The sequence below is a fragment of the Chroicocephalus ridibundus genome, chromosome 6, assembly GCF_963924245.1.
Source record: "Chroicocephalus ridibundus chromosome 6, bChrRid1.1, whole genome shotgun sequence".
In the NCBI taxonomy this organism is placed as follows: domain Eukaryota; kingdom Metazoa; phylum Chordata; class Aves; order Charadriiformes; family Laridae; genus Chroicocephalus; species Chroicocephalus ridibundus.
Window position 1 is genome coordinate 76,021,088 of NC_086289.1, and position 13,649 is coordinate 76,034,736.

General features: G+C 70.5%; 2 protein-coding genes across 4 annotated transcripts; one reads left to right on the forward strand and one right to left on the reverse strand.

The window, feature by feature from the left end:
- Positions 1 to 3,877: 3,877 nt before the first annotated feature.
- On the forward strand, positions 3,878 to 6,254 carry POLR2H (RNA polymerase II, I and III subunit H). 2 transcript variants are annotated; one of them, XM_063338545.1, is made up of 5 exons: positions 3,878 to 4,015; positions 4,482 to 4,565; positions 5,307 to 5,400; positions 5,511 to 5,594; positions 5,727 to 6,254. In XM_063338545.1, exons 1-5 carry the CDS (start codon positions 3,943 to 3,945, stop codon positions 5,842 to 5,844), a joined length of 453 nt encoding a protein of 150 aa, XP_063194615.1. In that variant the 5' UTR covers positions 3,878 to 3,942; the 3' UTR covers positions 5,845 to 6,254. The 2 variants fall into 2 exon arrangements, with proteins under 2 accessions (XP_063194615.1, XP_063194616.1); XM_063338546.1 differs by lacking the exons at positions 5,307 to 5,400; positions 5,511 to 5,594 and having other exon boundaries at positions 5,727 to 5,824.
- Positions 6,255 to 6,437: 183 nt separating this feature from the next.
- THPO (thrombopoietin) lies at positions 6,438 to 8,795 on the reverse strand. 2 transcript variants are annotated; one of them, XM_063339827.1, is made up of 5 exons: positions 8,570 to 8,795; positions 7,661 to 7,788; positions 7,484 to 7,570; positions 7,128 to 7,292; positions 6,438 to 7,031 (listed from the first exon to the last, which is right to left on the reverse strand). In XM_063339827.1, the coding sequence occupies exons 1-5, from the start codon at positions 8,607 to 8,609 to the stop codon at positions 6,849 to 6,851; spliced, it is 603 nt and encodes a 200-aa protein (XP_063195897.1). In that variant the 5' UTR covers positions 8,610 to 8,795; the 3' UTR covers positions 6,438 to 6,848. The 2 variants fall into 2 exon arrangements, with proteins under 2 accessions (XP_063195897.1, XP_063195896.1); XM_063339826.1 differs by lacking the exon at positions 6,438 to 7,031 and having other exon boundaries at positions 7,043 to 7,570.
- Between the last annotated feature and the right edge of the window lie 4,854 nt (positions 8,796 to 13,649).

Consider the following 13,649-nt stretch of genomic DNA (forward strand, 5'->3'; position numbering starts at 1 on the left):
CCAGGCAGGGGGTGCGCGGCGGGTGCGGGCAGGGGGGTGGGTGCCGGTAGGGGCAGGGGTGGGAAGGCAGGCAGGGATCGGGCGGTGGGTACGGGCACGGGGGGACAGGCACAGGGGACGGGCAGGTTTCCCAGCCCCACTGCTCCTCCGCTGCTGCCCATGGCCCCATATTGCACCCCAAGAATCCCCCCCCCCGACCCGGGCAGTGCCCGAAATCCCGTCCCTGTCCCCCTCCCCAGCAAAGGCAGCCCACAAACGCCTGGCGTTGGCCCCCAAAGGCCGCCTGCCCGTGTTTCAAAGGCCTGTGCTGTGTAATTTATTGGCGGGAGATAACCGCTAACGAGGGGGAAGGGGGCGCAACACCCCCACTCCGGGGAGCCTGGCACCGCGGGCACCAGGGCTGCCGGGATTCACCACGCCAGGGGCATGGGCACCTCCCCGGCCACGGAGGGACAGGCGGACCCTCCAGTGGGTCACATTTTGCCCTGGGATGTTTTAGGGGGTGCCCCAAGGTGGGGCAAGGGGAGCCAGAGGTCGGCTTTCGGGGGGCTCTTCACCCCCATGGCCTGGGTGCCCCCCGCAGCCCAGCTTGGTGGGGGGCAGCAAGCATGGGGGGGCCACGGAGCAGGGGAGGGCCGATCCCATGGGCACGGGGGCAGCGCCTGGCGCCGGATCTGGGGAGAGTTTGTTTAATCCCAGATAAGGAGGCGACGCCAGGCACCTGGCTGGCAAACGGGCGCTCCCCGGGCAACGGCTCCGAGGGCAGCGCCGGCTCCCCCCAGTGCTGCCGGCACCTACCCTGGCACCATCTGCTCACCCCCGGCAGCGGGGGGCTGGCACTGGGCCCCTCTGGCCACCCACGCTCCTGTGGCACGACACGGCACGACACAGAATGGCATGGCACGGCACGGCACAGCATGGCATGGCACCGCACGGCACGGGGTCAGCGAGGCAGCGGGCACACGTGCAGAGCCAGGGCAGATGGGGATGTGGTGCAGGGAAAAGCGGGGTGCCCTCTTCTGTGCCAATCCCGGCCGGATTTACGCCAGGGCCAGCCCCCTCCCGCCCCGGCCGATCCTGCCCCACAGGCTGCCTGGGCGCGGGGCCGAGGAGGGGGCTTGGCACCGTGGCCGTGCCGTACAGCCAGCCCCGGGGGTCTCGGGGCCATGCCAGGCTCCTGCTGCCACGCCGGCCCCATGGCATCTGGGGGGCACCTGGAATCCTGCCCCCGCCCTCCACCAGCTGGCCACGCGGGTGGCTGCGTGCCTGTGACCCCCATGCCAGGCCGTGCCCAGGGTCGGGGCTCAGCTGTGCCCGGTCCCCCCAGGGCAGGAGGCAGCTGGTGCTGCCGGCTGGCAGGGGCCGCGGCAGCAGCATCCCCGGGGGGCGGGGGGGCCTCGCCGGCTGGTGAGCACGGCATGCACCGAGTGCGCCAGGTCTCAGCAGGAGCTGGCAGGGACAGCTGGGGGGGGGGATAAGCCCTTTGTGTCACCCCACGGCGGCCCTGAGAGTGCCCAAGCAGAGGGCGCAGCCGTGCCAGTGCCCCCCCCCCCCCAGCCTGAACCACCCCGGGCTCCCAGCGGGTACCCCTGCGCACTGCGGGGGCTGGTAACCGAAAAACAGGCCTGGGCCCCCCGCCTGGGGGGGGGGGTCACATCCCTCCAGTATGGCACCCTGGGGATGCTGGAGGGGACAACTGGTTGGACTGGTGAGCCTGGCTGGGGAAGGGGTGCCCCCCCCCGCCCCCAGCACGCCCCGGGGTGCTCTGCCGTGCTCGGCGTGCTGCTGCCACCCCCTGGCAACGAGCACAGCCTCGGGTGCCCCCCGCAGCCCCCCCCGCAGGGACGCCCGGGCCCCCCCTGCACCCCGCAAGGTGCGGGATGGCGGGGGAGGGCGCGGGGGGGGGTCACACCGGGCAGGGGCCTGGGCAGGGAGGTCTGTGCCCCCCCTCCCCGCGCGTGGGGAGGGGGCTCGGCGCGGAGAGGGGGGGTCACCCCCCCAGGGGATGATTAGAAGGAGCCGAGGTTACGTCCCGGCGCATTAAGGCTGTCCCCGCTGAGTGCCACCGCCGCGGGGTGACCCCGCCATGAACCGACCACAACCCCCCCCCCCCCGCCCCCGCGACGGGCCACCAGCCCCCGTCACACCAGGCCCCCCCCCGCCGCCACACCAGCGTCCCCATCATGCCAGCGTCCCCGCGGCCTGTCACCGCGCTGCCCCGTCCCGCTGCCCGCGCTGGCACCGTGTCACCGGGGGGACGCACGCGGTGGAGAGGTGACACCTGGGGTGGGCCTGGGTGCCACGGACACCTTGCGACGGGCAGCGCGGATGCTGGGGACACCTGGGCTCCGGTGTCACGTCCCGGAGATGTCCGGCTCTGGGGACAACGTGGGCCATGTCCCCACGAAGCCACTGCGGCCACGCACGGGGACCCGCGTCCCGCGGACGTCCCCAGTCGCGGCCTCGGGGTCCCCGGTGGGCTGCTGGCACGTGCCGCACACGCGGTGCCGTGCCACCCGCCGTCCCCGTCACACCCCGTCACCTGCCCCCACCACCCACCACCGGGCGGGCACCCCCCTGCCCAAACGGGGCGCAGGGTCCCCACCGCCACGTCTCTCCCGAGACGGGGAAAAACGGGTTAAACCAGGCGATGGCGTTTGGGGACTTGCGGGGGGTGGGGGGGGGGACAGCGCTGAACTCTCGACCCCTCGCCGGCAGCCCCCCCCCCCCCCCCCCCGCGATGGCAGGCGATGCGGACACCCCGCGGCGCCCCGAGGCGTGAGCCGCCCCCGGCCCGGGCAGATCCCCCCCCGCTGCCCTCACGGTTCACCGGCAGGACACGGGTGGTGGCCGTCGCCCGTCCCTCGCCCACGTGTCCGGCGCGGGAGGGGGAAGGAGCCGACGGGGGGCTGCGGCCCCCCCCGGGCACATCGCTGGCCGAGTCCGCGCAGCTCATGACACCGGTGCCCCGCTGCGGCCGGGGGCGGCTGCAGCCCCCCCCCCGTCCCCCGCCCCGGAGAGGGCGCTGTCGGGGGCGGCGCAGGGGGGGGGCGCGGCCCCGCACGGTGCCATCCGCGGCCCCGCAGCTCCCCCTGCCGGCACCCGGACGGACGGCCCCCCCCCCCCCCCCCCGCACCCCGCCGAGGCACCGGCACCGCCGGGGGGGGCCGAGCACACGGACACCCCCCCACCGCGACAGGCCCTGCGGGACCCTCCGGGGACAGCCCGCAGCTGGGCGGCCCCCCCAGGGGCGACGACACCCCCTCTGCGGTGCAGCCCCCCCGCAAGGCACACCCCCCCCCGCAACGCCCCCCCACCGCAGTGCCCCCATTGCAGTGCCCTCTATTACAATACACCCCCCCCATTGCAGTACACCCCCCCCCGCAGTGCCCCCCACTGCAATGCCCCCCCACTGCAATGCCCCCCCACTGCAATGCCCCCCCCACTGCAGTGCCCCCTCATGGCACTGTAATTCTCCCCCTGCTGCAATGCCCCCCCCATCGCAGTCCCCCCCATTGCAATGCACCCCCCCACCGCAATGCCCCCCATTGTAGTGCCCCCCCCCCCGTAATGCCCCCCGTTGCAATTCCCCCCATTGCAGTGCCCCCCACACGCTGCAATGCCGCCCTCCGCAATGCCCCCCCCCGCCGTCACCCTCCCCCCTTGCAATGCCCCCCCATCCCCCGCAGTGTCAGGGCCCCCCCGCCGCAGTGCCCCGCCCCCGCGGGTGCCCGGTGGCCCCGCCGGGTGCTCGGCGCTGCGCAGAGGGTGCGGGCCGGGACCGGCGGGCACTAGGGCCGCGCGGACACCCGCCGCCCCTCGGCGGCAGCGCGCAGGCGCAGGGCCGCCCCGCCCACCCGTGAGGCTACTTCCGCTCCGCGGCGGAAGCGGCGCCGCGTCATTGTCGTGCGCCGGGCGGGAGCGGGGCGCGGGAGCGCCGCCATGGCCGGGATCCTCTTCGAGGACATCTTCGACGTGAAGGACATCGACCCCGAGGGAAAGAAGTTCGACCGCGGTGAGTGGGGCCGCCTCCCCGCCCGCTCGGGCCCGCCTGCTCCCCGCGGGGTCCTGCGCCCTCCCGCGGGGTCCTGCGCCCTCCCGCGGGGTCCTGCGCCCTCCCGCGGGGTCCTGCGCCCTCCCGCGGGGTCCTGCGCCCTCCCGCGGCCCGGCCTGTCCGCCTCGCTCTGCCGAGGCCCCGGTGCCCGTCCCGCCGTCCCTTCGCCATCCTCTGGCCCCCGCCGCGCCCGGCTTCCCCAGCCTTCTCCTGTGCCCCCCCCGCGGCCGGTGCGTGCCGTTTACCACCCCACCGCGTCTCTCTCCCTGCTTGTGCGTCCCTCAGCCTGCTCCCGGGCTCGGTAACCACCCCTGGACCCCCCCGAACAGCTTGGGCGGCGGCATGGGATGTGGGGGCACAAGAGGCCTGGCCCTAGGGCCCTGCTGCCACCCAGTTCTGTCTGCCCTGACTCTGCCGCTTTCCCCAGTGTCCCGCCTGCACTGCGAGAGTGAGTCCTTCAAGATGGATCTCATCCTGGATGTGAACATCCAGATCTACCCTGTGGACCTCGGTAAGCCACTGGGCTACTAGCCTGTAACAGGCTGGGATGGGGGGAGGGTAGAGTGGTGCATGCTAGTACTTGGAGAAGATCAAATTCAGCACAAGCAAGGAATGTGCTGCCACAGACTTTCTTGGGACCCTGTGCTATCCCCAGGTCACCAGAGGTGTGTGGCACTGTGTGTTCTTGCTGTGCTGGGACTGAGCTGGATTCTGGTTTGCCTCACTGTGAGGTTTGCCTGGGCTCATCTCTGACCCATTCCCTAGAGGTGCTGCCAGGTGAAATTGTCTCAGTTGGCAGCAACTGAGCTTTAAGGGGACCCCTTTTGAAATGGGCCTCTGTGGCTAAATATACTGAATGGATGGAAAAGAGAGCCTCGCCCATGACGAAGCACAGAAGGGCTGGAAGTAGCGCTGCAGGGTCTTGCGTACCTGCCCAGGACTCAGCTAAACCCTCTGGGACTCTCCCTGCAAATCTCTTGCTGTGTCCCATGAAAACAGCAGCACTGGTGTCCTGGTAGCTCTGGCTTCCTCCATAGTGGTGACCAGCGTCTGTGGGGAATGGGGCTACAGAGGATCTGGTGTGATGTTTCCTTAATCCCCACAATCCTGTTGGAGGACTGAAGACAGGGATGGGGGTTTGTGCTAAACCTGCCAGGACGGCTCCTTGCCACCACCCTGAGATCTGCTGCGGCTGCTGCTGCTCTGGCTGCGCCCCTCACCTTCTCACTGCTCCTCTGCCCTCTCCTCCCAGGGGACAAATTCCGCCTGGTCATTGCCAGCACCTTGTACGAAGATGGCACCCTGGATGATGGCGAGTATAACCCCACTGACGACAGGCCATCCAGGTACGGGGTTCCAACCAGGACCCACACGGGGATAGATGAGAGAAGAGGTGAAGTGCTGAGGGGCACACCCGGGTGTGACTCTTCTCTGAGCTCCCACTGTGCTGTTGCAGGGCAGACCAGTTCGAGTACGTGATGTACGGCAAGGTGTACAGGATCGAGGGGGATGAGACCTCCACGGAGGCAGCCACGCGCCTGTGAGTGCCTGTCAGCGGTGGGGAGGAGGGGGGGATGTGGTGCCCCAGGGTGCTGTGGGGGAGGCACCAGGATCTCAGCCCAAGTCTCCTGTGGAATTCCCTGCTCTCACCGCTCCTTTCCTCCCGCTCCAGCTCTGCCTACGTGTCCTACGGGGGGCTGCTCATGCGGCTGCAGGGAGACGCAAACAACCTGCACGGGTTTGAAGTGGACTCTCGTGTTTACCTGCTGATGAAGAAGCTGGCCTTCTAGGAGACCTGCCCTGGGGATGTTCTGCTGATGGGCAAACAGGAGCCCTGTGACCCCAAATTGTGCCCCGGCTTCCACGCTGCCTGGTCCCTCTGGAGCTGGAGGAGGAAAAGAAAGTCCCCCCCTCCTCATCCCGGCCTCTTCTGATTCCTGCTGGGATCCACAGCCCTCTCTTGTATGGAGAGAGGTGCCTGTCGGCTGAGTGGAGTCTATGCTGGGTGCTCTGCGGTCCTTGCTGGGCGTCTCCTCCCACCTCTGCCTTCCTATGCTTCCAGAGCAGGAGCAGACCCGGCTCTGGCTAGGGACAGCTGGATTGGGACAGCCACCATCTGCCTCAGGGCTAGGGACCATCTCCTAAGGAGCCATCCTGAGGCTGGCCGGGCTTGTTCTTGATTAAACTGGGATGTTTTCTAGCCGTGGCTCTGCTGGCTGAGAGGTGAGGCTGGCAGGGAGCGGGTGTGCCTGTGCGGGGGCAGAAGGGGCACACGCTGCTTTCCCCAAGGATGGGCACTCCAAACGTGCCCTGGGCTCTTCCCTGCCACCCCACTGGGCACGGTGTGTGCTGGGGTGAGGGAGAGGCAGGGGTGAGGGGTGGTGGCTTCCCCGCTCGCTTCCCCGAGTGGGGTCTGGTTCCCTGCAGAGCTGGCAGCTGCCGCGGGAGGGAGCCAGGCACGCGGGGGGAGACCTGGAGCATGTCACTGAGGGCCCCGGAGGTGTGTGGTCCCCTGCCAGGGCCACAGCTGCAGGGGAAAAGGAGGACGTGAACGACCCATTAGAAAAATAGCTCTTTAATTGTACAGCGTTCACAGTAGAGGTGCTGCCTGGGCGGCGGCAGAGCCTGTGCCCGCTGGCGCCCGGTGTCGCGCTCTGCTTCCGTGTGGTCACCAAAGGCTCGACGAGCAGGAGGCAGCCCTGTCCCCGTGGGCACTTCCTGGGCACCCAGAGCACAGCTCAGTGTCCAGCAGGATCGCTCCGACCTGGGACCGGGGTGAGCCCTGTGCGCAGCCTCACCGGGCCCCGCAGTGGGGCTCTCTGCCACCCCCCTGGCCCGGCTTGCACGAGTCCTTGGCCAGGTTGTGGAAGAAGAAGCTCAGCTTGCCCTGCACCAGCTTCCGGTAGGTGAGGAAGATGCTGGTGACGTGGGTCTGCTCCACGGAGTGCGGGGAGCAGCCTGGCTCCCAGGGCCCTGCCTGTGGGGCGAGAGGGGTGGCGATCACCATCGTGCCCAGCCCAGCGCAGCTGGCACCGGCGCTGGGCTGGTGAGGCTCACAGGGGGGAGGTCTCACCTCCCAGCCAAAGGTCTGCAGCAGCAGGAGGAAGGAGTTGGCGTGTTCGTAAAGCTGGCCCAGCTGCCTGGCCCCGCACTCCTGGGTGACCTGGCCCTGGGCCCCCGCCGCGGCACCCACCAGCAGGGCCAGGTCGCACAGGATCTCCCGCCGCTTGCTCTCGCTCTGGGGGAGCAGGCAGTGAGCGGGCTGGCCCCCGCGCCCCATTCTCTCCTCCGTCCTCCACCCTCCCTGTGCTGCCAGGGGCGCCCACAGGCATCTCGTTCAGCTTTTGCGGTGCCTGTGCCAACCCGGGGGCTCCGTCTCCAGCCCCCTGGGCACCCCGGTGCCAGCACTGTCCTCCCAGCCCCTCTCACCGATTTGCATTTCCACTGCTGGAGGCTGAAGTTCACCAAGGGCAGCACCGCGGGGCAGCCGAGTGCGGGCAGTGCCTGGCACTGGCCCTGGGCGGGGAGAGGAGAGGCTGAGGTGAGACGCCGGGAGCTGCGCCCCTCCCTGCCGTGGGGTTTTTGGGGGGGTGGGTGTATCCTCACCACTGTCTTCTCCATGTCCTTGGCCTCCCCGATGTACTTGTGGATGAGCCTGCTGTCGCAGACCAGCCGCACGGGGCTGGCGTGTCCCTCTTCCACGTGCAGGAGGAAGGATGTGAGGAGGAGCAGTCCTGGGGGAGACGGGCATCCCTTGGGCATGTGGGGCAGGGACGCAGCAGGGCAACCCCCCCTCCCCCCAGCCCGCTGGTGGCCTTGGTGGTCCCGTGGCGGGGGTGTAGGGAGGCTGAGGAGGTCAGTTGGCGCAGGTGCTCGCTGGGGTTTCCGTGCCGCTGGCGTGTGCCGAGGGGCCACATGGCCACGTCCCTGCCAGGCTTATCACCTCCAGTGCCGGCAGGGAGCGGGGCCATGCTCCCTGCGGAGCCCGGGGCCAGCCCTCCCGCTCCGTGCCAGGAGCAGCTCCGGCCATCACGTGCACTTCGGGGAATCCCTGCCTGCAGCATCCCGCAGCGCATGGCTGCTCCGGCCCAGGGATCGCCTGCTGCCACTGCCTTCCCAGTGCCACCGGCACGCCGCTGTCCCGGGCACTTCTCGGACGGGCGGCCGCTGTGCCCAACAGCGGCCTATCCTGGCAAACGGGCATCTCCTCTCCAAAGCCCCCAGCGCATCCTCCTGCCCTGCTGCCCGCCCGGGCACTACGCGTGTGCCCAAAGCCCTGAGTGCAGCCCCTGCCCCTGGGACGGGCACGGAGAGATGCGCGGCCGCCCTCGCCCACTGGCGGTGGCCACGTCCGACCAAACCACAGCCGCCCTCGGGCTTCGTTGCCCACATGGGGGGCTCATCTCCTGGGGTGCCCATGCAGGGGACACTCTGGCTGTGTGGGCACGGTGTTTGCTGCCAACACAGCGCCCCGTCCTGCCCGCTGCCACCCCCCCCTTTCAGCTGCGCACTCACTGTTCAGCTCCATGCTCAGCTGGGGGCTTCGGTCCTGCATCTTCCACCCTGGCGCCAGCGGCTGCTCCCCGGCTCCCGTCCCCCTTCCATGGAGGGCGGCGGTGGCGCGGGCTCCCCGCAAGCTGCCCAGCCGGGATGGGGGGGCCAGGGGTGCCCCGGGGAGGGCACGGCACGGTGCTGCGTCTCCGGCACGGCCGCCCGTCCCAGGCAGCGCGATTTCCTGTTGTGTCGCCGCTGACCTTCGAGCAAAATCTCAGCGGGGGCCCCGGGCCCGGGGGACAGCTTCCTGCCTCCGGACGCTTCCTCCCTTGGCTCCGGGAGCGGGAAGGGCGTCCCCAGGCGCCCTGCGGGGCTGCTCACCTGCCCTCCGGCCTGAGCGCCTGGGACCTCGGTGGTCAGAGCCTTGGCTGTGCCCGTCCAGGGGTGAAGGTGGCCCTGGGAGAAGAAGAGATGGCATCGGTGGCCCTGGAACCATGAGGTGCTGGTCCCAGCTGTGGCAGCCAGGTATGAAGGCCACCAAAACCCCTCACCCAGAGGTGGGCTCCAACCCCGGTGACCTTCACCCAGAGGCGGACCCCATCCCCTTCACCCAGAGGTGGACCTCGAACCCTGGTGGACCTTGAAACCGAGTGACCCTCACCCCGAAGTGGGCTCCAACCCTGGTGGCCCTCCCCCCATCCTTGGTCACCTTCACCCAGAGGCGGACCCCAACCCCAGTGCCCCTTGCCCAGAGGTGGGCTCTGACCCCTGCATCCCTCACCCCGAGGCAGCTCACGGAGGTGAGGTCCGCGGTGTGGCTGTGGTGCACAGGGACCCCTCCACGCCGGGGAGGGTGATGGAGCAGGGGCCGGGCTGGCACGTGACCCCCAGGGCTGGTTCACCAGGGGGATCAGTTTGTGGGGGCGGGCAGGCAAAGCACCCATGGACACCCCCTCCCTGGGTGGGAGAAGCACCGAGGGTCTGCCCAGTGCCAGGCCAAGGTACGACCATGACCCAGCCCCCCCCCCCTCAGCCCTGGGGTACTCTGGCCTTGCTGGGGGGTGGGGGGGGGTGGGGGGCAGGTGTGTGCACACCCATACCCGTGTGTACGTGCACACGCGTGTTATATAGCACACGCGTGCACAGCCCCACGGGCACCTTCAGCCCTACCTGCACACTTCTTGCAGCACACACTGGGGTGCACGCTCAGACACGCACCCCCCCCCCCCGGGGTGGGCAGCCCCCCCCCACACCCATCCCCTTGGCGGGGGGGGGCTCCCCCATCCTCTTACCCCCGGTCTCTCCGCAGCCTCCTGCGTGCTTCCTTCTCCCACCCCTGCCCTCGCACACTCCCAGCCCTGTCCCGGCGGTTCCCGGCAGCGCCTGGCCGGATGACAACAGGCAGAGTAAACACCTCGGCCCCGCTCCGCCTGCCCCGTGCCCCGCTCGGCCCCCGCAGCCCACCTTGCAGGGTGCCCGGATAGGGGGTCCGGTGGCCACCACGGCTCCGGGGGGACAAGGGCGGTAGCCCAACTTGCCCGGGGCACAGCTGGTGGCGGCTGGAGCCACGAGTGTCGGGGTCATCTGCCGCCGGACATGCCCCCGCACGGCCGCCCCCGTCCCTGCGGACGTGACAAGTTGCAAACGTGCCCCGCCGGCCACCCTCAGCCCCTCTGCCAGCCCCCGGCCCCACGCCAGCCCCCACCGTGCCCGGGTCCCCGTCCCTCCCTGGGTGCAAAACCCTTCCCGAGGCCGGGCTGGGGAGCTGCGGTGCCCTGCGCGCCCTGCCTGCCCTCGCAATTAGGCAAATGAAGCCATGCGGGGAAGCTGGAGGGCAGCCGGGACTCGGGTGCCTCAAACAGTCCCTTCGCCCCCAAAATGCTCCTTTCCAGCTGTGCCAGAGGCGGGTGAGCAGCAGGAGCCCCCGCCTGTGGGCAGCCTGGTGTCCTTCTGCTGGAAGGGGCGATGCCGGCGTTACTGCCCGTGCCAGGCGAGTGCGGGGGGAGGCCAAGGGGGGACAACCCTGCTGCTGGCCTGCCGTGCTGCCCCCACCCCAAATCCAGGGATGCCGCGTGCTGGGGAGAGGGGGTGCGGGGGCAGTGAGTGGGGCTCGGGGGGCACGGGGGCTGCGGGCGAGCGGGGCAGGGCTGTGGCGGGGGGCAGGAAGGCGGGTGGAGGCCGGGGGTGGGGGTGGGGGGGGCTTTGCAGCTGGCTGGGTCCCGGTGCCAAGTTTCCCACCTCTCCTTACAGGGTGCAAAGTGCCGGGAATCCCGCTGCGGGGGGCGGGGGGCAGCCGTTCACACCCACTTCGCCAAGGTGCCGAGGGCAGCCGGAGGTGCCAGGCAGCGACACGGTGGGGGGGGGGGGGGGAACTGTGGACGGGTGGCACAGCCGTTGTCCCCGCAGGCCACCCAGATGTGCTCGGTGGGTACCCCCAGGATGTCAGCGCAAGGTGGGGAGCGGGGGGGCGCATGGGAAGCAAACTTGGGTTTCCAGGGGCAGGGAAGGGGGGGGGGGGGGGGGGTCCCAGCCCCCTTTGAAGCCCCCATAAAAGGGTCCGGCATAAAGGGAGGAGAAAGTCAAAGGAACAAAGAGAGCGGCTAATCCCGGTGTGAGCAAACAGCCCCGTTTGCTCAGGGCCCAGCTGGCCCCGGGGCCAGGGAAAGGAGCACAGCGGGGCTCGGGGGTGCCAGGCAGCGGGGGACCCCCCCCTCCCCGGGCGCTGGGTGCCCCCTGCCCCCTCCCACCCTGCTTTTTTTCACATTTGCGAATTGCCAATAAACATCCGTGGGCAAACCCCGCTCCCCACGCCCTCGGCACCGCTCCCCGCCGGGAGACCACCGCGGCGCTGCCGGGCCAGGGGCTCCGCGGCCGGGGGTGATGGCAGGGGCGGTGTCCGGCGGGCTTTTCCCCCCACTTTCCCAATTCCTGGCAGGCCACGCGCTGCCCCACACCCCGGCACAGCCCCGGGTGCTGCCCGGAGGATGCCCACGGGCAAACCCTCCGGCCACTCACTGCCTTGTGCCAGTGGCCCCCGCTGGCATCTGGGGCGATGCCGCTGTGCCCCCTTTCCCCATCCCGCCCCTCGGCCCAGCTGCCCACCCCGACGGCGGGCACGGGGGGTGCCGGGGGGGCACCTCGCCCCCCTCCCTCCATCCCGCGGGGCGGCGAAGGGGTTAATGCCAAGGCGGCCGAGCCGCAGGTGGGCGCAAGAATGAAATTCCTTCTCGCTGTCCTGCGAAGTCTGGGCACAAATATTTGCCTGCATGTCCGGTGGGGAGGGGGGAGACCACCATCGCTCTGGGAGCTCGCTAATCCCCATGCCAAACACGGCCCCCCCCCCCCCCGTGCCCTGCGCGCCCCCCACCCGGCTCCCACCGGGGTCGCCCCCCAAGGCCTTTGAGGAGGGGACGTTTGGGACCCGGGGGACACGGCGCCTTTGGGTGCTCCAGGGAGCGGGGAGCCCTGTGGAGTTGACGCGGGGGGGGCGCTGGGAGCGGACACGGAGCCCCAGGGCACGGCCGGGATGTGCTTGGCCTGGCAGATGAGGCTCCATCCTGCTCCCCGAGCCGTGCCCGCCGCTGCAGGCTGGGACGGGGGCAAGAGCCCCAGCCATCCCCGCCGTGCCGGCAATGCGCCCTCCGTAATAAACTCCATGTGTTCGCAGACGGAAAACAGCTACTTTCCCCCCCCTCCATCACTCCCCCAAGCTGCATCCCCCTCCCCATACCTGCCACCCCCCAAAACCTCCTCCATCCCCAGGGCCCCCCCCCCCAGCCTTCGTCTGGGGCGGCCCAGCCCTGCAAACCTCCTACCAGTTGTGCAAATATTGCCGGAACGGCTGTAATCCCCGTGTCCAACGTGAATTATGAGATATTTCCAGCCATTACGACAGCCCCCCCCCCCCCCCCGCCCCGCCGCGTGTGTGCGAGGCCGGGGGGATTAGTCACGGGGCAAGCCGCGCTCGGCACAAAGCTTTGGGGAGGCCGCTGGCTCCCCGCACCCCGCGCCGGGGTGGCTCGCTGGAGGGGGGCTGTTTTTGGAGAGAGGGGGGTGCTCCCGGCTCCTTCCTGGCTCCAGGCTCAGGCCTGGCGCGGGGCGAGGAGGGGGGTGTTGGGGTGCCGGGGAGGCGGTGGGAAGGGGGGCCGGGTGTGTGGTTTCGCCCCGACCCCGTCCCCGGGGAGCAGAGGCTCCTTCCTGCCGCCCCGAGCCCGGCTCGCGTTCAAAGCCGGCGCAGGCAGCGGCTAATGAGGCCAGACAATGGGGAGCTGCGTGGGGCAGGGGCGCTGGCGAGGGCCCGCCGCGATGCCCCATGCCAGGCGCGGCACAGCCCCGGCACCGCTGCCCGCCGGGACTCTCCACGGGACCCTCCGCAGGACCCTCGCCACTGGGCAGGGCACGTGCCCGGGGAGCCGCGGGCTGGTTTGGTGGGCGCCATGGGGACGTCGCACCCGCGCGGTGCCAGGATGGCCCCCCACGGGGCCACCGCTGCGGGTGGAGGTGGCGGAGGAGTGTGGGTGCCAGGCTGGGTGGCCAGGGCTGCCGCCGGCCGGCCAGCTCCGTCCTGGTGCGCCTCCAGCTGCCCACAGCCGGCAGCCCCGTTGGGGCTGTGCCGGCGCCAGGCCCGGCTCCGGAGCGCCTCAGAGCCGCCTTTGTGCAGGGCGCTGCCGGCACACACATGTGCGGGTGCTGGGAAGCAGCTGGTGGGAGCGGGACCCCCTTCCCAGTGCCACCCCCGGCCGGCACCACCCCCTCCCCACCAGCACAGGGATCCCCGAGGCTCTGGCACGCCGCCCTCTGCCCCTTGCCCGTGGGCACCCCTTGGCATTCCCCGGGCTGCGGATGAGGGATGCCCGGGCACGGCTGGGGCACACGCTTCCTCCCTGCCCGCACGCCCCCCCTGCAGCAGCGATGCTCCATCCCCGGGCAGGGATACCCGGCACCCTCCCGCCCTGCCAGGCCTCATGCCAGGGTACCACCCTGGTCCCAGCCCAGGCTGCCAAGACGCCCTTGCAGCCCCTCTCTCCCTCACGCCGCCACCCCGTGCCTCAGTTTCTCCCACTCCGAGGGCTGCGGCCGGGCGGGTTCCCCGTCTCTCCTT